Source organism: Schistocerca americana, chromosome 1 (assembly GCF_021461395.2).
Source record: "Schistocerca americana isolate TAMUIC-IGC-003095 chromosome 1, iqSchAmer2.1, whole genome shotgun sequence".
Lineage (NCBI taxonomy): Eukaryota > Metazoa > Arthropoda > Insecta > Orthoptera > Acrididae > Schistocerca > Schistocerca americana.
Genome location: NC_060119.1, coordinates 1,115,765,522 through 1,115,789,076, shown reverse-complemented (window position 1 = coordinate 1,115,789,076; position 23,555 = coordinate 1,115,765,522). Strand labels below are relative to the sequence as shown.

At 43.9% G+C, this 23,555-nt stretch overlaps 1 protein-coding gene across 3 annotated transcripts in view; it reads left to right on the top strand.

Moving 5' to 3' along the window:
- The window catches only part of LOC124618800 (ADP-ribosylation factor-like protein 13B), a 201,748-nt gene extending 181,249 nt beyond the window's left edge, over positions 1-20,499 (top strand). For all 3 annotated transcript variants that reach the window (XM_047145379.1, XM_047145378.1, XM_047145377.1), the window contains one exon: positions 18,676-20,499. In XM_047145379.1, the coding sequence (XP_047001335.1) occupies positions 18,676-18,758 (83 nt within the window). In that variant the 3' untranslated portion in view covers positions 18,759-20,499. The remainder of the gene's footprint in view (positions 1-18,675) is intronic.
- Positions 20,500-23,555: the final 3,056 nt, after the last annotated feature.

Here is a 23,555-nt window from a genome sequence, read left to right as displayed (position 1 = left end):
CTTGTCAACTTACTCTGTGACTTATATGTGTTGTGTCATTCTGAAATATATGTGTTAAACTTGACATTATAACAATTGGCGACGAGGTAGTGGATTTTTCCTTTTCACCGTTGACCCACAGGGTTCCATGGCTACTGTCGAGCAAAATCTCCTTGAACAGCAAACGCTTCTAACAGCGGTGATTCGCGATTTCGTCGCAGCGCCAAATGAGGGGCGTTTCTCGGCGTTGGCTATACCTCCTTTTCCTCCTTACAACGAGGCAGCGGAAGACATGTCTGATTATGAAAAACGTCTTCGACAGCACTTCTTGGCATTTCATGTCACGGACGAACAACCATGTAAGTCTCTGTTCCTTTCCTGGATTTCACCTCAAATGTATCAGTTGTTGTTGCAATTGGCTCCTTTGAAGGATCCTGCGTCTTTGTCCTTAGCTGAAATGTGCTCACTTCTGTCTGTCTATTTTCAAAAGCAAACGCATGTGGTAGCCTCTCGTGTTGCCTTTTATCATTGTCAAAAACAGCCACATCAATCCTATCGCGCTTGGGCTGCTGAACTTCACGGCCTCAGTCGAAAGTGTAAATTTGTTACTGGCATTCACAAAGAATCCTATGCCGATTCCATGGTACGGGATGCTATTATCCGGTTGGTGCCCGACAAAGAAGTTCAGCAACCTGCCCTTCAGTTGGCGAATCCAACTCTAGATGAAGTTCTCTCCATTGCGCAGTCTTTTGAAATTTCAATAGAGGCATTCAAATAGAGGTACGGAGTGATGTCAGGGAAATACAACCTCTGTGCGCTGTTGACGATGCGTGCGGCGCGTCCCCGCTGGCCGACGTGGCCGCAGTGCGCTCCCACACGCAGCCTCGGCCTAGCCGTAAACAACCCGCTAAGAAACTGCAGCAAAACCCCCGGCAACTTCCTTCATGTCCACGGTGTTTTACAAAACATTCACGCGAGGATTGTCCCCAACGTTGGGCTGTGTGTCACAATTGCAAAAAGAAAGGTCATGTGTCTTCCCTTCGCAAATCCGACCGCATACATGATGTTCATGAACATGACGCTGATTCTGATTCTGTGTTGTCTGTCAATTGCACTTCTTCCCTTTCAAGGAAGTTATTCCTCACTGTCCAAATCCTTGGTCGAGATGTTTGCATGCAAGTGGATACCTGTTCTGCTGCCACTATAATTAATTCTCAGACGTATCTTCAGTTGGGTTGTCCACTCCTGTCACCTGTCACTCGGCAATTACGGACGTACAATAAACAGAAGATTTCTCTCTTGGGACAGTTTAATGCTGAGGTATCTCACAAATCCGTCATTCGCACTTTTCCCATATTTGTGGTCGACCAGAGCAATGCAAAAAATCTTTTTGGTTTCGATGCCTTTCGCATTTTTGGGTTCTCCATAGATGACTCTGTTAGTATTGTCTCTGATGCTATTCCTTATGCTCAACTGGATTCCTTGTCGACGACATTTTCGTCCCATTTTTCTCCTGGGTTAGGCCATGCAAACGACTTTGAAACTCATATCACACTCAAACCCACTGCTCGGCCTAAGTTTCTTCGGGCTCGGCCCATTCCTGGGGCCCTTCGTGATCGGGTAAAATGGGAGTTCAGTCGACTCACTACTTCAGGGGTCTTGCTTCCTGTCACTTCCAGTGAGTGGTCCTCTCCTGTCGTTGTTGCTAAGCCAAATGGTGATATTCGTCTCTGTGGCGATTTCAAAGCCACTGTAAATGCTCAATGCCTCATCGACACTTACCCTATGCCCCGTCCTGAAGAACTGTTCACTAAACTTGCTGGAGGCCAGTATTTTTCTAAAATTGACCTGTCAGAAGCTTATCATCAACTTCCTCTCAACGCTGCTTCCCGGCAGTTTCTGGTCCTTAACACGCCTTTCGGCCTCTATCAATACCAACGCTTGCCATTCGGGGTTGCTAGCGCCCCTGCTCTCTTTCAGCGATTCTTGGAACAATTATTCCTCCCTGTCCCTCGGTGTATCAATTACATGGACGACATTGTTGTCACTGGCTCCACCACTGAAGAACATCTTCAGAATCTCCGCACACTTTTTCATGTCTTACAGACTGCCGGTCTTAAGTGTAATCTTCAGAAATCAAAATTTTTTCAGGCATCTATCACGTACTTGGGGTTTCATCTCTCTCGGGATGGTATTCGTCTGCTTCAGCAAACTGTCGCTGCGATCGATGGCCTTCCTCGCCCTACATCTGTTAAGGAACTGCAGGCCTTCTTGGGGAAAATAGCATACTATCACAAGTTTTTACCGTCTGCGGCTTCGGTGGCTCAGCTGTTGCATCGCCTGTTGCATAAAAAAAGTGCCTTTTCACTGGTCCGCGTCATGCGAAGCGGCTTTCCAGAAATTGAAGACTATGCTGAAACAGGCCCCGTGCCTGGCTACTTATCGACCTGGCCAACATCTTGTTCTTGCCACAGATGCCTCTCAATACGGGGTCGGTGCAGTCCTTGCACACCGTTTTTCTGACGGTTCGGAACAACCCATTGCTTATGCCTCCAAAACGCTCACGGATGCCCAACAAAAGTATTCTCAAATTGAGAAAGAAGCTTTGGCCATTATTTATGCTCTTCATAAGTTTGGTGTTTTTCTCTATGGCTCAAAATTTCATCTTGTTACAGATCACAAACCACTTGTTTCCTTGTTTCATCCATCAACGTCACTTCCCGAAAAGGCTGCACACCACCTCCAGCGTTGGGCTCTTTATTTGTCTCGTTTCAATTATGAGATTCATTTCCAGCCAACGGCTCAACATGCAAATGCTGATGCTCTGTCTCGCCTTCCCATGGGTCTTGATCAGGCATTCGATAGGGACGAACTTTTGTGTTTCCACCTGGATGTTGCTGAGCAGCGGGTTGTGGACGGGTTCCCCATCACTGGGGACAGGCTGGAGGCTGCTACGGGTTCTGACCCTACCCTCTCCCGGGTTTTACGCTGTATTCAGAAGGGTTGGCCAGATCGCCCATCTGCTAAGACTTCTTATTGGTTGCAGAACTACTACGCTTTGCGCTACCGCCTCACGGCTAGTGATGGTGTTATCCTCCTCTCCACTGACAATGCTTTGCCGCGTGTTGTGGTACCTGCATCTTTGCTTGCTTGGGTCTTGCGCCTCCTTCACCAAGGGCACTGGGGTGTGTCTCGCACAAAATCTCTGGCACGCCATCATATGTACTGGCCTGGCATCGACTCTGAAATAGCACACATGGTCGCTGCCTGCGGCCCTTGTGCGTCACAGGCCGCTGTCCTGAAGTCATCTTTGTCACCGTGGCCTTCGCCTGAGAAGCCCTGGGAGCGCATTCATGCTGACTTTGCGGGACCCTTTTTAGGTACTTATTGGCTCCTCGTAATTGACGCCTACTCTAACTTTCCTTTCATTGTCCGTTGCACGTCGCCTACCACCGCGGCAACCACCAGTGCTCTCGCCCGCATTTTTTCTTTGGAAGGCCTCCCCTCTACTCTTGTTACTGATAATGGTCTGCAATTTGCCTCTTCTGATTTGCGGATTTTTGTGCTCGTCATGGCGTCATGAATGTCACGGCCCCGCCGTTCCATCCACAATCCAACGGTGAGGCTGAACGACTGGTCCGCACATTTAAGGCTCAGATGCGGAAACTTCTGACTTCTTCTGCTGCTGATGATGCGCTTCTCCAGTTTCTGGCATCTTACCGCTTCACCCCCATGGGCGACCACAGCCCGGCTGAGCTCTTACATGGCCGACAGCCCCGCACGCTACTTCTTCTCCTGCGGCCTTCCACCTCACGGCCGCGGGTGCCTTCACTTGGCCGGTTCACCACCAACGACCTTGTCTGGGTACGGGGATATGGCAGGCAGCCAAAATGGAGCCTGGGCCGCATCTTAAGACACTGTGGCAGACGCCTGTATGAAATCCAGATGGACACGGGTGTTGCAGCGCGTCATTTGGACCAGCTTCGGCCTCATGTGCCAGCAACGCCTGTTCCGAATGCTGCTACACCCCCTTTAGCTCTACCTGACGCTCGGGATCTTGGCATCTCTCAATACTCACAACGCAGCCCTCTCACCATCATCGCGATGCCAGCACAAGAACGGACGCCACCAGGAGACGTGCCCATGCAGGAACCGGATGACCATCCTCTGTCAGAGCAAATCTGCTCGCCTCCTCCTCCAACGGACGCCAACACATCGCCCATGTCTCCTGTCATATCAACTGGACATGCCGCAATGGGCAGATTGGTGCATGGGGCCCCAGCAGATTCGACCCCTACGTCTCCTGTCATCTCGACCTGTTATCATCGGGGACACTTCTGTCCGTACGGGAAGCCTCCTCCTCGAGACTTTACGGCAAGTCAGACAATGCCTATGGACGTTAGCCATCTCCAGGACACCTCCATCAAGACCAGTGCAACAATTTCAAAGGGGGAAAATTGTTGTGACTCGCCGATCATTCAAAGCACCGCCGCGCAATTACGCACGCCCTCTAAGTGCGGCGCTGTCTGCCAGCCATGCAGCAGATGCGCCACCTAAGCGGCCAGCTGAGCAGCGGACTCAGTGCTCATTCGAATGCTAACGTGTACACATGTCTTGCTTGTCAACTTACTCTGTGACTTATATGTGTTGTGTCGTTCTGAAATATATGTGTTAAACTTGACGTTATAACACACTGGCTACTAATCAGTGCCCATTTCATGTTCTGCTGTTCTTCAAACTGGTACTGAATTGATAGATCTTTCTGTTTGGTGGGACAGTATGTGAGGATTTGCAGAAACCATAATTAAGATTTCAAGGGAAAGCGGTGGGGGGGGGGGGGGGGGGGCAGGGGAGTTGCAGATCGTTAAGATCTGTGGTGTAGGTGATGCACACTTCAGTGAATGATGATTCCCAGGTTTAACTATAGAATACTTTTATTTGTGGCATAAGTTCACAGTGAGTTTGGCTCGACTGACAACTGAAAGATCATTTGTGATCACGTAAGAGTAACAGAAACAAAGTTCACTGGTGTAATGCTGGTTCAGTACAGAAGTCTCATCTTGAGTGACTGTAGGAGCAGTGTCTGTAGAGTGTTGCACTGCGTGGCATACTGTGTCAGTGGGTGGAGACGGTGCAGTGTAGATCAGAGCATCCAGGCTGGTCTCGGCAAGTTCCGATTGATGGGCTACAAGGTGTAGTTGGCTTCTGGCCTGTAACTGAGAGAGCAATTGAGTGCTGCTGGTGGAAGCTTAAATATCCAGCAGGCAGAAGTATGTCTGCAATCATGTAACCTGCAGCTGGAATTTGTTATCTCAGCAGCAGCACTGTCAGCTCCCTGATGGCACCTGTAACAATCAGTGAATCAACAGACTGTTTGTAAACAGTACCATGTCCTCAACAGGCGACGCTCTTGTGATATTTGTAAAGAGTCTCCATAGGGGAGAGATGCCTACAAGTCAAGTGTAGGCAAACTCTTAGGGTCAAGATGTTGTGCTGGAAGAGTAATGTTGTCAGCCTATGACCAATATACAACACCCCTTCCCCCTACAGAAGGTATCAAACTTGAGGAAAGCCGCAGATCCTGCATCTGAGCTTTGCTCGGGTGATGTGAAGGTCCAATGAGACAGGGAATCCAGAATAGCTGCAACCTAATCCCAGGAATCCAAGACCAGAGGTTCGGAAGCATTGGTGGCTACAGGGTGGTGGTGATGGTGGAAGAGGCTCTGGAGGCACTGGGAAACTGGGTGCTACACATGTGATGCCAAGAGCTCGGTGATAGTGTGATAGCAATATCAGAAGTGTTTTAAGTGGGCACTGATCAACCTGTGGATAGTGGTCAGTGGATGTGAGAGGATTGGAGAGGGGTGAGAGTGGTAAGCACAATAGGCCATTAAGGAGCACTATAGGTGCACATAGGGAGTGTGTGAGGTGCACATGAGGAGTGCGTTGGTGCACATGACCAGCACATTTGTGTGCAAGAGGAGCACTTATGTGCATTTGAGGAGCACATTGGTGTGCATCAGGAGCATAGTTATGTGGCATGGAGCCTGGAGGTAGAGAGACCAGAAGCTGGCTGGAGGGAGGCCAGGGGACAGTGGATAGGTTGTCACTATGATAGGTACAGGAGCACAGGACGAATGTGGGCCAGCCCTGACACATTTTCAAGCTATACAAGCTACCTTTGACAACCATCCCTCATGACTTTCTTTCAGTACAGACAGCTATACCAGTGATGAAACATCCCATGTGGCACTGTCTGGATAGGTTGTCACTATGATAGGTACAGGAGCACAGGACGAATGTGGGCCAGCCCTGACACATTTTCAAGCTATACAAGCTACCTTTGACAACCATCCCTCATGACTTTCTTTCAGTACAGACAGCTATACCAGTGATGAAACATCCCATGTGGCACTGTCTGACAACTGGCTGTGACCTCCAGAAACATAATAAGAATAGTGAACAAACACTAGGTAATCCATGTCCAAAAGTACAGAAAAGGTACTCGCAGCTTGAAGGTGCCAATCACATGAAACAGTATCAAACATGATCAATAAAGCAGTGCCTCCTATGAGACTAGAGTGTAGCAGGTAACTCATTGTCACCACTGTCAGGCCCCTGTGAGGGATGCACCCTTTAGTGAATGATGATTCCCAGATTGAACTTAAGAATACTTTGTTTGTGCCACAAGTTCACAATAAGTTTGGTTCAACTAACTACTGAAAGCAGTACATGTTCACATAAAAGTAACATATATAAAGTCTACTGGCGTAATACCAATTCCATTGAGCAGCCTCATCCCATGTAGCTCTAGGAGGTAGGTCCAAAGGGTGTCGTGCCATGTGGTATCCCGTGAAGCTGTGCAGAGATGGCCCAGTGTAGTTTTCTCGATAGCAGCACTGCTGGTTTCATGATGCAAGCGTCTCGGAAGTGAGGCTGGTGGCGCCTGTAACAATCAGTGTATCGGCAGACTGTTTGTAAAATATATCATGTCAACGACAGGCAGTGCCTGTTGGGCCAGCAGACTGTTTGTAAAATATGTCATGTCAACGACAGGCAGTGTCTGTTGGGCAAGGGTAGGGCAAACCCACTGGGTGAAGATGTGCTGGGCACATAACACAGTCGACCTACGACTGATGTACAATAGAGATGCCTTGCTCTGCACTTTGCTGGTATACCATCGTATTACACTTTTATGTTCTGTGAAATGAACAACTTTATATTTTTCTACATTAATTGTTGAGTGTTTGTTCCGGACACCCGGTTCCGCTGTGACAGTTCGAGAGTCATTCAAAGGAAGTCTATGGCCAATACCACATAAATACCCAGACCATGTAGTACTAGTTGGAGGTGACTTTAAGCTGCTGAGTATAGACTGGGGTGTCTATGATTCATTGTGGAAGGTTCGGACAGACAGTCATGCGAAAAACTTTTGAACATGTTTTCTGAAAACTGATGTCATTGTAGCAACTATGATTACAAATGTTAATAAATCAGCCAGGAAGGCTATGAGGGTGTTTCTGTAGATAGATCAGATAAACAATTATTAACATCTCACTTAGACAGTGAATTGGCATACTTAGTTCCAGTAAGATGGATGTAGAGGAATTATGGGCAAAGTTTATGGAGACTGTAAATCATGGCCTGGAGAGGTATGTCCATGTGCAAAGCATACAACAACTACCAAGAAAATTCTAGTTGTATGTAAGGCTTCCACTCAGTTCTTTGTTGACCAGTCTGGTGTGGCAGTTGAAGATAGGAAAGCGAAAGCCAAAGTTTTAAATTTCACATTCAAGAAATTGTTCACACTGGACAATCATACAAACATACAATTATTCGATGATTGGGCAGACTCCTCTATGGATGATATAGTAATAAGCATATCTGGCATAGGGAAACAACTGAAAAATTTGAAAGCAAATAAATCACCAGGTCTGGAAGGAATCCCAGTTTGATTTTACAAAGAATACTCTATGGCATTGGCCCATTACACAGCTTGCTTTTATCATGAATATCTCATGCAGCACGAAGTCTCAAGCAAATGGAAAAAAGTGCAGGTGACTCTAGTATATAAGAAGATAAAAGAACACACGCAGAATTACAGAACAATATCCCTAACTTCTGTTTGCCGCAGAATCCTTGAATATATTCTCAGTTCAAATGTGATAAACTTTCTTAAAACTGAGAAGCTTATGTCCACGAATCAACATGGTTTTAGAAAGTATCACCGGTGCAAAACTCAGCTTGCCCTTTTCTAACATGGTATACTGAGAACTATGGATAAGGGCAACAAGCAGATTCCATATTTCTAGATTTCCGGAAATTTGACACAGTGTCCCATTGCAGGCTGTTAACGAAGGTACAAGCATATGGAATATGTTCACAGATACGTGAGTGGCTCAAAGACTTCTTCAGTAATACAACCCAGTATGTTGTCCTCGATGGAGAGTGTTCATCAGAGACAAGGGTATGTCAGGAGTGCCCCAGGAAAGTGTGATAGGACCACTGTTGTTCTCTGTACACACAAATGATTTGGCAGACAGGGTGGGCATCTATCTTCAGTTGTTTGCTGATGATGCTGTGGTGTATGGTAAGGTGTCGAAGTTGACTGACTGTAGGAGGGTACAAGATGAATTAGACAAAGTTGCCAGTTGGTGTGATGAATGGCAGCTAGCCCTAACTGTGGAAAAATGTAATTTATTGCAGGTGAGTAGCAAGATCAAACTTGTAATGTATGGATACGGTATTACTAGTGTCCACCTTGACACAATCAAGTCATTTAAATGTCTGGCCATAAAGCTGCAAAGCGATACGAGGTGGAATGGGCATGTGAGAACTGTGGTAGTGAAGACGAATGGTTGACTTCAGTTTATTGGGAGAATTTTAGGAAAGAGTGGTTCCCTTGTAAAGGAGGCCACATATAGGATTCTCGTGTCACCTATTCTTGAGTACTACTTTAGTGTTTGGGATCCATGCCACGTCAGATTGAAGAAAGACATCGAAGCAGTTCTGAGGTGGGCTGCTAGATTTATTACTGGTAGATTGAAACAACATGTAAGTGTTACGGAACTCAAATGGGAATCCCTGGAAGGAAGGAGATGTTCTTTTTGAGAAACATTATTGAGGAAATTTAGAGAACTGGCATTTGAAGCTGACTGCCGAATGATTCTACTGCCGCCAACATCCATTGGATGTAAGGACCATGAAGATAAGTACGAGAAATTATGGTGCTCTATTTTCAAGTGGATCAGGAAAGTAAATGACAAGCAGTGGTACAGGTTACTCTCTGCCACACACGGTGGCTTGTGTAGTATCTATGTAGATGTAGATATAGATGTAAATTAAGAGTTAGTTGCCAGACTTTGCATGAGGTTATTTATCTCTTAACTGTATATTATGGTCTTTCGTACATGCTAGAATTTTCTCATAAATAATGAATCATCTGTGAGAAGCCTGGTTTCCAACTAATACTACCATCTAATTCAGTAATACATAACCAATTACATTCCCTTGGGGCACACACAATATTACTTCAGCGTCTATAAATGACTCTTTGTTCATAATAATGTGTTGTTCCTGCCTGCCAGGATATTTAAATCCAATCACAAACTTATATTTAAAAACAAAGATGATGTGACTTACCATACGAAAGCGCTGGCAGGTCGATAGAAACACAAACAAACACATACATACACACAAAATTCTAGCTTTCGCAACCAATGGTTGCTTCGTCAGGAAAGAGGGAAGGAGAGGGAAAGGCGGAAGGATGTGGGTTTTAAGGGAGAGGGTAAGGAATCATTCCAATCCCGGGAGCAGAAAGACTTACCTTAGGGGGAAAAATGACAGGTATACACTCGCACACACACACATATCCATCCACACATACACAGACACAAGCAGACATTTGTAAAGGCAAAGAGTTTCGGCAGAGATGTCAGTCGAGGCAGAAGTACAGAGGCAAAGATGTTGTTGAAAGACAGGTGAGGTATGAGTGGCGGCAAATTGAAATTAGCGGAGGTTGAGGCCTGGCGGATAACGAGAAGAGAGGATATACTGAAGGGCAAGTTCCCATCTCCAGAGTTCTGACAGGTTGGTGTTAGTGGGAAGTATCCAGATAACCCGGCCGGTGTAACACTGTGCCAAGATGTGCTGGCCGTGCACCAAGGCATGTTTAGCCACAGGGTGATCCTCATTACCAACAGACACTGTCTGCCTGTGTCCATTCATGCGAATGGACAGTTTGTTGCTGGTCATTCCCACATAGAAAGCTTCACAGTGTAGGCAGGTCAGTTGGTAAATCACGTGGGTGCTTTCACACGTGGCTCTGCCTTTGATCGTGTACACCTTCCGGGTTACAGGACTGGAGTAGGTGGTGGTGGGAGGGTGCATTGGACAGGTTTTTCACCGGGGGCGGTTACAAGGGTAGGAGCCAGAGGGTAAGGAAGGTGGTTTGGGGATTTCATAGGGATGAACTAAGAGGTTACGAAGGTTAGGTGGACGGCGGAAAGACACTCTTGGTGGAGTGGGGAGGATTTCATGAAGGATGGATCTCATTTCAGGGCAGGATTTGAGGAAGTTGTATCCCTGCTGGAGAGCCACATTCAGAGTCTGATCCAATCCCGGAAGGTATCCTGTCACAAGTGGGGCACTTTTGTGGTTCTTCTGTGAGAGGTTCTGGGTTTGAGGGGACGAGGAAGTGGCTCTGGTTATTTGCTTCTGTACCAGGTCGGGAGGGTAGTTGCGGGATGTGAAAGCTGTTTTCAGGTTGTTGGTGTAATGGTTTAGGGATTCCGGACTGGAGCAGATTCGTTTGCCACAAAGACCTAGGCTGTAGGGAAGGGATCGTACAAGCTTTCGCAACAAACTGTTGCCTCATCAGGAAAGAGGGAAGGAGAGGGAAAGACGAAAGGATGTGGGTTTTAAGGGTGAGGGTAAGGAGTCATTCCAATCCCGGGAGCGGAAAGACTTACCTTAGGGGGAAAAAAGGACGGGTATACACTCACACACACACACATATCCATCCACACATATACAGACACAAGCAGACATATTTAAAGACCATATGGTCTTTGCCTTTACAAATGTCTGCTTGTGTCTGTGTATGTGCGAATGGATATGTGTGTGTGCGAGTGTATACCTGTCCTTATTTCCCCCTAAGGTAAGTCTTTCTGCTCCCGGGATTGGAATGACTCCTTACCCTCACCCTTAAAACCCACATCCTTTCGTCTTTCCCTCTCCTTCCCTCTTTCCTGATGAGGCAACAGTTTGTTGCGAAAGCTTGAATTTTGTGTGTATGTTTGTGTTTGTTTGTGTGTCTGTCGACCTGCCAGCACTTTCATTTGGTAAGTCACATCATCTTTGTTTTTAGATATATTTTTCCTACGTGGAATGTTTCCCTCTATTATAACCATATCATTAATTTGAACCCAACAATTATATTTCATTTTCATTTCAGCCTCATGTTACACTTTCCACCTTCTAATACCATGTCACCCTCACAACACCCCCACAATGACCCCTTTAAGTTTTATTTACATTCCCTCCGCAAACATGTCTTCGCCCTAGCCAGATTACGCTCCCATATTTTATTTTCTCAGGCTTGACTGACATTTGGCATTACCCCCAAAGGCCTCACACTTAAAGTTCCCATCTCTGGCTGCAACCCTTCTTTCCATCAGTCCCTATACCAGTTCCAAACTGAACAATCCATTGCCCTCACCCACCTAATCCTTCACCTACACATCAACTCAGCCAATGAACACACCCGTCAACTCCTATCCTTAATAAAAGAACTCAATCTTTCCTCTCCCACATCCACACCGGCTGTTCAAACCATCCTCCTACAGGCCAACCACAAATTAGTACAGCATGCCACCCTCCACCTCAAAAAATTATCCAATCTCCTGGTTTCCCACCTCCGGAAAGGCAACTCACTCACCCTTCACAACCTTTCCAGCAAACCTCAACCTCCTCTCATTGTACTCAAACCCAGTCTCTCCCATCTACTCAATCTCCCACTTCCAGCTCCACTCCCTCCAAAACCTCAAAATTCCAATCAACGCAATCTGGAACCACAACACCCCAATTCAGTAGTTAACCTTTCCTCCAAACCTCTCTCCCAATCCGAAACCTCTGTCCTATCCAAAGGCCTCACCTTCAGCCCCACTCCCAGATTCAACCAAACAGCCCTCGTCAAAGATTTACTGCCCTACACTCGTACTCTCTGCTGGAAATATCTCTTTGCCACGAAGAAAAATGATCCTAATCCTACTCCTAATGATCCAACTCCCCAAGACACTATCCAAATTGAACCCTGCCTGGAACAGTTCCGTCCTCCGTCACAGCGGGACCCACCTCCTCTTCCTCAAAATCACCCTCTCCAAACCTTCCAGGAATTTCTGACTTCCAGCCTTGCTTCTCAATCCTTCTTAAAAAACCTTAATCCTACTCCCAACATCACCACTGCTGAAGCCCAAGCTATACGTGATCTGAAGGCTGACCGATCCATCGTCATTCTTCCGGCGGACAAGGGTTCCACAACCGTGGTACTTGATCGTCGGGAGTATGTGGCTGAGGGACTGCGTCAGCTTTCAGACAACACCACATACAAAATTTGCCAAGGTAATCCCATTCCTGATGTCCAGGCGGAGCTTCAAGGAATCCTCAGAACCTTAGGCCCCCTACAAAACCTTTCACCTGACTCCATCAACCTCCTGACCCCACCGACACCCCGCACCCCTACCTTCTACCTTCTTCCTAAAATTCACAAACCCAATCATCCCAGCCGCCCCATTGTAGCTGGTTACCAAGCCCCCTCAGAACGTATCTCTGCCTACGTAGATCAACACCGACAACCCATTACATGCAGTCTCCCATCCTTCATCAAAGACACCAACCACTTTCTCGAATGCCTGGAATCCTTACCCAATCTATTACCCCCGGAAACCATCCTTGTAACCATTGATGCCACTTCCTTATACACAAATATTCCGCATGTCCAGGGCCTCGCTGCGATGGAGCCCTTCCTTTCACGCCGATCACCTGCCACCCTACCTAAAACCTCTTTCCTCATTACCGTAGCCAGCTTCATCCTGACCCACAACTTCTTCACTTTTGAATGCCAGACATACCAACAATTAAAGGGAACAGCCATGGGTGCCAGGATGGCCCCTCGTACGCCAACCTATTCATGGGTCGCTTAGAGGAAGCCTTCTTGGTTACCCAGGCCTGCCAACCCAAAGTTTGGTACAGATTTATTGATGACATCTTCATGATCTGGACTCACAGTGAAGAAGAACTCCAGAATTTCCTCTCCAACCTCAGCTCCTTTGGTTCCATCAGATTCACCTGGTCCTACTCCAAATCCCATGTCACTTTCCTCGACGTCGACCTCCATTTGTCCAATGGCCAGCTTCACACGTCTGTCCACATCAAACCCACCAACAAGCAACAGTACCTCCATTATGACAGCTGCCACCCATTCCACATGAAATGGTCCCTTCCCTACAGCCTAGGTCTTTGTGGCAAACGAATCTGCTCCAGTCCGGAATCCCTAAACCGTTACACCAACAACCTGAAAACAGCTTTCACATCCCGCAACTACCCTCCCGACCTGGTACAGAAGCAAATAACCAGAGCCACTTCCTCGTCCCCTCAAACCCAGAACCTCCCACAGAAGAACCACAAAAGTGCCCCACTTGTGACAGGATACTTTCCGGGACTGGATCAGACTCTGAATGTGGCTCTCCAGCAGGGATACGACTTCCTCAAATCCTGCCCTGAAATGAGATCCATCCTTCATGAAAGCCTCCCCAATCCACCAAGAGTGTCTTTCCGCCGTCCACCTAACCTTCGTAACCTCTTAGTTCATCCCTATGAAATCCCCAAACCACCTTCCTTACCCTCTGGCTCCTACCCTTGTAACCGCCCCTGGTGTAAAACCTGTCCAGTGCACCCTCCCACCACCACCTACTCCAGTCCTGTAACCCGGAAGGTGTACACGATCAAAGGCAGAGCCATGTGTGAAAGCACCCACGTGATTTAACAACTGACCTGCCTTCACTGTGAAGCTTTCTATGTGGGAATGACCAGCAACAAACTGTCCATTCGCATGAATGGACACAGGCAGACAGTGTTTGTTGGTAATGAGGATCACCCTGTGGCTAAACATGCCTTGGTGCACGGCCAGCACATCTTGGCACAGTGTTACACCGTCCGGGTTATCTGGATACTTCCCACTAACACCAACCTGTCAGAACTCTGGAGATGGGAACTTGCCCTTCAGTATATCCTCTCTTCTTGTTATCCGCCAGGCCTCAACCTCTGCTAATTTCAAGTTGCCGCCGCTCATACCTCACCTGTCTTTCAACAACATCTTTGCCTCTGTACTTCCGCCTCGACTGACATCTCTGCCGAAACTCTTTGCCTTTACAAATGTCTGCTTGTGTCTGTGTATGTGCGAATGGATATGTGTGTGTGCGAGTGTATACCTGTCCTTATTTCCCCCTAAGGTAAGTCTTTCTGCTCCCGGGATTGGAATGACTCCTTACCCTCTCCCTTAAAACCCACATCCTTTCGTCTTTCCCTCTCCTTCCCTCTTTCCTGACGAAGCAACCATTGGTTGCGAAAGCTAGAATTTTGTGTGTATGTATGTGTTTGTTTGTGTTTCTATCGACCTGCCAGCGCTTTCGTATGGTAAGTCACATCATCTTTGTTTTTAAATATATTTTTCCCGCGTGGAATGTTTCCCTCTATTATATTCAATCACAAACTTAGTTAGATACACTGTATCAACATGTTTTCTTTAGAAGGTGTTGGTATGGTACTGCATCAAAATATTTTCAAGAGTGTATCTGTACCACTGAGGTTATCATGGGAGAAGACCAGTAGTTGACTTTCAAATGTTCAATGATGAAATGAAATTTGCTGGCAGATTGAAACTATGTGCCAGACCGGGACTCGAACCTAGGACCCAGTAGTGTAAGTTAGCTGGAGAATGTCAGTTTTGTGAGGTAAGTGATGAGGTACTTGTGGGAGTAACACTGTGCCAGGTTCGATTACTGGTCTGGCACAAAGTTTTAATCTACCAGAAAGTTTCATATCAGCGTGCACTCTGCTGCAGAGTGAAAATTTGTTCTAGAATCAATTATGACAATTTCTGTGGGGAAGGTTGTTTTGTTCTAGGTGGGTCATAACATTTGAATTCAAAATTTTTTCTAGTATTCTGGCTCAGACAGTTTATTCAGGCAGAGGTGAGTGAAACAGTATAGTAATTCTACATGTCATTTCTCCTTTTTTATTTATAAATATGACCTGTGCCCATTTCCAGTCATAGGGAACATTTCTGTGCTTAAGGGATCTTCCATAAATTATAGTGAACAGAGATACTTAATCTGTTCCAAATTCTGTTTAGAATTTTAGTGTATCTTGGGGTTTTATTTATATTTAGCTATTCAGATGGAAAAGACTCACCGTCATTCCAGATGTGCCAGAAAGTTACTATAAAAGCAAAGAGAGCTTCGTCTCGGATTTAAGTGAACTGAAAGCTTGTTAGACAAGCAGAAGCTGACTGAAGACAAAATGAGAATGAGGAGATGGCTGCAAAAAGCATTTAATTAGTTCCAAAGTCAAATTTTACCAAACAATCTAACAATAAATTCTAAGACGTTTTGATCTTACATTAAGTCAGAGAGTGGATTGAAATCATCTGTTCAATCCTCAGTGACCATACTGGTGTTGAGACATAGTTGATAGAGGAGAATGACAAAATACTGAATTTGGTCTTCCAAAATTGTTCCACTGTGGAAGGTCGTAATACAGTACCTCCTTTTACCGCTACACAAGTGCTGAAATGGCAGATACTGGGATAAGTAATCATGAATAGATAATCATCTAAACCTGCTCAGCAGTGGAAAAGCAAATCAGCCATACGAGATACCTGTGAGGGTCTACAAAAAGGAACTTGATCCTCTTCTGCAGTAGTTTATCATCAGTCACTGGAGCAGTGAAGGGTACCTAGTGATTTTAAAAAAGCACATGTCATATATGCTTTCAAGAAAAGTCATCAAAAACTGTACATAATTATAGATTTATTTTGCTGATGTTGATGTAGAAAATGTTTTAGTTTCATGCATTGTGATGTTCGTGGAGAATGAAAATCTCCCCTATAAAAATAAACATGAATTCTGCAAATATCGATTTTGCAAAACATAGCTTGCTCTAGAATGAGATTTTCACTCTGCAGCGGAGTGCGCGCTGATATGAAACTCCCTGGCAGATTAAAACTGTGTGCTGGACCGAGACTCGAACTCAGGACCTTTGCCTTTTCTGGGCAAGTGCTCTACCATCTGAGCTACCCAAGCACGACTCACGACCCATCCTCACAGCTTTACTTCCACCAGTACCTCGTCTCCTACCTTCCAAACTTCACAGAATCTCTCCTGCGAACCAGGCAGAACTAGCACTCCTGGAAGAAAGGATATTGCAGAGACATGGCTTAGCCACAGCCTGGGGGATGCTTCCAGAATGAGATTTTCACTCTGCAGTGGAGTGTGCGCTGATATGAAACTTCGTGGCAGATTAAAACTGGCGAGCTTCTGTGAAGTTTGGAAGGTGGAAGACCAGGTACTGGTGGAAGTAAAGCTGTGAGGACAGGGCGTGAGTCGTGCTTGGGTAGCTCAGATGGTACAGCACTTGCCCACGAAAGGCAAAGGTCCTGAGTTCGAGTCTCGGTCTGGCACACAGTTTTAATCTGCCAGGAAGTTTCATAACTTGCTCAGTTCATCCATGAGGTCTGTGGTTGGCACTGTAAAAAAAGGTGCTCAGGTTGATGCCATGTTCCTTTACTTCCTGGAAAGTATTCATTATATTTTTGGAACTGCATCAGGTCTGTGTCTTTTAGCCGTTCTCTTTGTTCGCTGTTCGTCTTAGTCCCTTCACTGCATGTGTTCCTGTTTTTATGCATTTGGTCACTGATGACCACGCTGTTTAGTGCCCGTAAACCTCAAACACACACACACACACACACACACATTATATTTTTGCACTGTTGTTTATTGAACAAAATACAAGCTTATGAATTACTGGTCCAGACTGGTGATTGGATACAGGACTTGCTTGCAGACAGAACTCAACGTATCATTTTCAGTAGAACAAACTCCACAAAGATAATTTCAGGAGTACCTCAAGGAAAATTTATGGGACTGCTTCTATTTATATATTAATTAGTGCAAAATAATGGAAGCTCAAAGAGGCATTCTGCAGATGATACTGTTGTTTATGGAATGAGACTGTATTGAAATGCAGGTAGATGATTGATGCAGGGACTGACATATGACCCTGAATGTAAATAAATGTAACATATTGCACATGAATAGACAAAGAGATTCACTTCAGTATGATTACACTATTACTGGCAAATCACAGGAAATAATAATTACCCCAAAGTACCTATGCATAACCCTATGGAATGACCATATAAAACAAATTGTAAGGAAATCAGATGTCACATTGAAAGTCATTGGGAGAATTATTAGAAAACATAATGCATTCACGAAGGAAGTGTCTAACGAAACACTCTTTCAGTTGATTCTTGAGCACTGTTCATCAGTTTGGGACCTTTGCCAAGTTTGATCAAAAGAAGAAGAGGTCCAACTCAGAGTGGCTTGTTTCATAATGGGATCATTTATTCAGCATGAGAGCATTATGGAGATTCTCACCAAACTCTGATGGCAGATGCTACAAGAGAGATTTTATGTATCAAGGAGAGGTTCACTGTTGAAATTTCGAGAGCTCGTGTTCCAGGGTGAGTCGGGCAACATATTTCTTCCTCCTACATACATCTCACAAAATGATCATGATGAGAAAATTATAGTTCATGCACAGCTTTACCAGCAGTCATTCTTCCTGAGCACCATTCACGAATGGAACAGGATAGAGGGTTGATAACGGTAGCAGAATTACTCTTTAGCAAACACCATAAAGCGACTGGCAGAATATAGATGTAGACGTAGATGTAGATGCATGCAGTTGTCAGTAAAATTAGAGTGTCTCATGCCTATGTACTGCATCATGCAGTGTCAGATTGGTATTTCAGTGTACCTCATTGTCTACATAAGTACACTATACAGTCCATACAGGACAAGCACATATCAAGCCAGAAGGCTGTCATTGGCACTGGTGAACCTGTTGTAACAATCTGAAATATGAATGGATACATTCTATCTATCCTTTCTTGTCTTTTTCTGCCTGTACCACTAATTCCACTAATTCTCTCTCATTCTAATTCAGTTCACTTCTCTCTCATATTCTGCCACCTAACTTTCATGATTTTTATCACTACAAATCCACAGCTTTGCCTTCACCATTGAGAGCTACTTGTCTAACTCGCTTACCTTCTAAAACGTTCTCCCGTGCCCTATCCCCCTCTGTGTTGCCCTACTTCTGTCATCCCCCCCCCCCTCCCCGTTCATCTCCTTGGATTATTACTCATCAAGGGTTAGGGTTGCCAGGGATCTGTATCCAGTTGTATACAAGTGTGTGTGTGTATGCGGAACTAGAAGAAGTGTGAAAGTTCAAACTCTACAAGTTATCATCTAATCTTTCTGTAGACCTATGCACCACCTACAGTTTGTCTGCAGGTAAGAGATTGAAGGTTTTTAGATTTTAATCTCTACAGTGTAGATTTTTATCTTTCAGATTCTGCATGGGATCTGGATAAATCCTTGGAAGTTGTCCCAGAACCAGAAGGAACTGCTGCTCAGAAGGAAGAAAAGAGTTAGCTGAAGAAACATGAATGAAGTATATCATTCAAAAAGAAAAATATGGCCTAGCCATGAGTTGAGAGACACATGTTCATACTTATTTTTACACATATTTATAAGCAGTGACTCTAGTCATAATATTTAGGAGTTTTCGGAGTGAAGTTCTTTTAAAAAATGTTTACTCTCGTGAAAATTTTAACAAACATTTGCATCTATTTTTGTACTGCACAAAAGTTTCTGTAAGCAAGTAAGGGAAGTTTAATACTCATAATATTTTCAGAAAATTGGACACTGTTATTGTAAATTTCACAGGCCTTACAGGTTACAAGGTTGAACAAAGCTCTAAATAATATTTGCTTTCATGGTTTTTAAGTTGGATCGTGTTTCAAAAATGGCATGAAGATTCACCCGTGAATTTCAGTTCCTACCATGTAATGTAGTGGAAGTAAAAACTAACTTCAGATTTTCATGCACTCCAAGGGATAAGACATATAACTGATTCTTTATGTGAAACATGTTCACAATTCTTAACTGAATGTCTTTTGTAAGATGTTTAATGCATTTCACTGTAATTTGAAAAATTTGTTACAGTTTTTGGAAAACATTTGTTACCCATGTTCAGTATAGTGTTAAAAAATGGCTTCTGTCCATTGAAACAGGTTATTAAAACAAGTTATTAAAGTTATTATTTTACATTTGAAAAGCGTTGGTGGGCAAAAAAACTCAACACATGAAGTAAACACTGAATCTGAAATGTATGGAACAGGTGGAAAACGAAGGAAGAAAACTTCTTTATTGCATTTTGGGGAAGGATAATAAGTTACATAGTTAACTAGTGAGGGATACCAATGGAAGGGAGACAGAATGAAATAGCAATGTATAATTAGACACCAACAATCTGTTGCTAAAAGTTTCTTGTAACTGTAATGCAAGACACCTGTCCAGTCAATAGACTTCATATTTACTACAATCTGCTGCTGTGCCTGTGTGTCCAACTATTTTGCCCGTACAGAAAACTATCATCATACTTGGTGTAACCATCTATTTTCTTGTCATTTTTTTCTTTTCATTTCATGTACCTGTTGTGTCATTGGCAGTTCACAGATCTGATAATGACCTTCATGCATCATGTTACTTACTCGTTATTTATAACTAACCAAGTCTGCAACTGGTGTTAGGTGATCACAACATACATTCCAAAAAAGTTAAGTCAAGGCTTCTCACATCAAACAGTTCCAAATGTTACCACCATTAAAATTAGAGAATTCTCAAGCACATTACATGTGTATTTGGCAGAGATATCTATACATTCCTTGTGAATAAACAGTGGAAAGAAACTATTTATTGCACCATCTTCTCAGATTAACAACAATATGTCAAATGCAATGTAATTTCCTTTATGTATGGTGGTTTAATCCCAGGGGGTTTACTGGATCATAATCTTTTATAACTGGACCATTTTGTTGCCCCTGCCTCTTTACATTAATTGGTACACCACACTGGTTGCGTAGTACCATCACCTTTCTTAAATCTAGAAATAAAAATTCTTCATCCTTGAGTCTTTCCTGTTAACAATTCAGGAGATTGATTCTTTATAACATTTTGCACCATATAAGTTATTAACTGGAGTACAGTGTTGAATTTGGTCATTCACCACTTTATTGTTGTTATATAAGATTTCATGTGTACCATGCCAATTTTATGTTTACATCATTTGAAACTATGCCTTTCAACAATTCATACACACCTCCTCACCCTCTCCTCCCTCCCACCCACCCACCCACCCACACACACACACACACACACACACACACACACACACACAACTTTCCTATTTTCTCATGATCGTGTGTGTGTGTGTGTGTGTGTGTGTGTGTGTGTGGACAGATGTTAAATCACCATCTGTATCACCATCTATACCAAATTCATTGTAAAATTTCTGGATGAAATCAAAAGCCACATTTTGTAGAAATATGGATAACAGGCACATATGGTATAATAAATTAGGGTAAAAGTAAAAAGTGTTAACAAAAAATAACCAGACAATTAGTTGAGCAAATTATCTACACAGAAAAACACAGACCAGTCTTTAAATGTTTCAGTTTCAGTACAGACTGAGCAGCAGGTGGAAAAACCGATAAAGGAGTACATCATAGGATGTACCTACCTTAAGTCTTTTGCCATATCATTTTCTTCCAGATAAATTAAATGTGTTTCAAAAATCATGAAATCCTCTTCCTGTTTTTGTTTGTAAGATGGAATTTTCATATTTTATAGTATTCTGGTTGAATTTTCTACCATAAAGTGAACAAATTCTGATTTTCCAGAAGTATTGAAACATCAAAGCTGTGATGTTTGTCACTTAAGGTGGATACTATTTAAGTTGTTATAAAACCAAAGATTTTTTTGTTTTATTGTGTATTTTTTTAGGTATGTAAGATACCTAGGTATTGGTATCGATACCAAGTTATAAGAGTTTAATTTTTTTGTTTTATTGTGTATTTTTTTAGGTATGTAAGATTACTGCAATTGGTATCGATACCAAGTTATAAGAGTTTAATTTTTGTTAGTATTTCTCTTTTGTTGCAAGTATTTGTTTCTGGGTATGTCTACATTGCATAGCTCTCACATTTTTATTGTAAAAAGAACAATTTCTAAAAACCTCTGTAATTCAGTAACAATTGGAATACTTGTAACAGAGAATCATGAATTATATTTTCTTCCACATTCTGTGGACAACTATACAGATTTTGAAAATAAAAAATTTGTCTTTTGTCTATGTGCAATATTTCTATCAATAAACATGTTTTGCTTTTCATCATTTCCTCATATTAAAGAAACTTTATTTATTACTGACAGAACAATTACTGATTGTCTGTCTTCTTATTTCTAATGTATTTTTTATTTTCAGCTATATTGTTCTCATTTTTATCCTACTTTTGGAGTAAAGGAGACCACTCACCAACAAACAAAAGTGTTGAGATGCCGACAAGCACCCATCAAGAAGAAAGAAAACTTCCTAGCTTGCAGAGTAATACTTTCTTGAAATAGAGCCTCTACCCACACACACTCACACTTGCCTGTGCCCATGCATAATGTGGGCTGTATGCACAGTGCTAGGATTGCAGCTTGGCTGGTGTGTTAGAATGGGGTGGGAAGAGGGAAAGAGGTGGAAGGCAGAAAATGGCAGGTGCAGGGGCCACGAATCTGGTGTACGGGTGTCAGAGCCAGCAGGGAACAGCATGCAGTAAAGATGATTTGGAGACACGAATAGAGTGGGGTTAATATGACAGAGGAAGGGTAAACTGTTGGGTGAAGAATGTGGGTATAGTGGGTTAACGGAGATTGAGGCCAGGAGGCTTGCAATAATGAAGGATATGATAACTTCCATCTGTGTAATTCAGAAAAGCTGGTGATATATGGAAGGATCCTGGTGGCCAGAGATGTGAAGCAGCCACTTAAATTGAGCTTGTTGTGCTCAACTGCATGCTGTGCCACTGGGTTGGCAGTGGGCATTCATTCTGGTGGACAGCTGATAGGTTGTTATACTGACAAAAAAAAAGCTATGCCATGTTCCTCCTCCCCGCCCCCCTCCCCACCTCCCCTGTTACCACCTAACCCCTCTGTGGTCAACATTCAGGAATTCCTTACCTCCAGCTTGGCATCACCATTCTTCCTCAAATCAATTCCCAAGAACTGTAACCTTTCAACAGAGCAGCCATAAATAGTTTCGAAACAGATCCTGATATAATCATCCTCCCAGCAGATGAAGGCTCCACCATACTGTGATGAGTCACAGTGACTACTTGACAGAAGGCCACCTCCCTCTCACTGCAACAACACCTTAAAATCTATAATCACAACAATCTTAGATGCCCCATGGTAGCTGGCTATTGTGGTCCTACTGAAAGAATTTCTACTTCTATTGATCTACACCTCCAACCACCTGCCCGAAACCTAGTCTCTCACATCAAAGATACCAAGCACTTCCTTCACCAACTCTCCACTATTCCTACCCTTTTAACTCCTGGATCCCTATTTATCACAGTTGATGTCACCTTCCTATACATCAACATTTCTTATGCTCTTACCCTTGTCGCTATTGGACACTGCGTCTCCCAATGTCCTTCAGATGACAGAACCACTACTTCATTTCTCATACACCTTACTACTATATCCTGATGCACAACTACTTCTCATTTGAAGAGGAGGAGATTAGTGTTTAACGACCCGTTGACAACAAAGTCATTAGAGATGGAGCACAAGCTCAGATTAGGGAGGATTGGGAACGAAATTGGCCGTTCCTTTTCAAAGGAACCATCCTGGCATTTTCCTGAAATGATTTAGGGAAATCATGGAAAACCTAAATCAGGATGGCCTCCCCAATGCGAGTCCAGTGTGCTAGCCACTGCACCACCCCACTCGGTTTTTCATTTGGGGCGAAGGTATCTATGGAAAAGTCTTGGGTACTCGCATAGCTCCCTCTTATGCCAGTCTTTTTATGGGCCATTTAGAGAAAACATTCCTAGTCTCCCAAACCCCATAACCCCTTGTTCGATACAGAATCATTGAAGATATTCATGATCTGGACTCAAGGCCAAGACACCCTATCCTCATTTCTTCACAACCTCAACATATTTTCCATCATCTGCTTCAGCTGATCCTCCACAGCCAAACATGCCACCTTCCCGGATGTTGACTTCCACCTCTCTGATGGTTTCATCCACATCTTTGTCCGTATTGAATCCGCTAACCACCAACAGTGCCTGCATGTAAATATCTGTCATCTGTTTCACACCAAAAACTCCTTCCTGT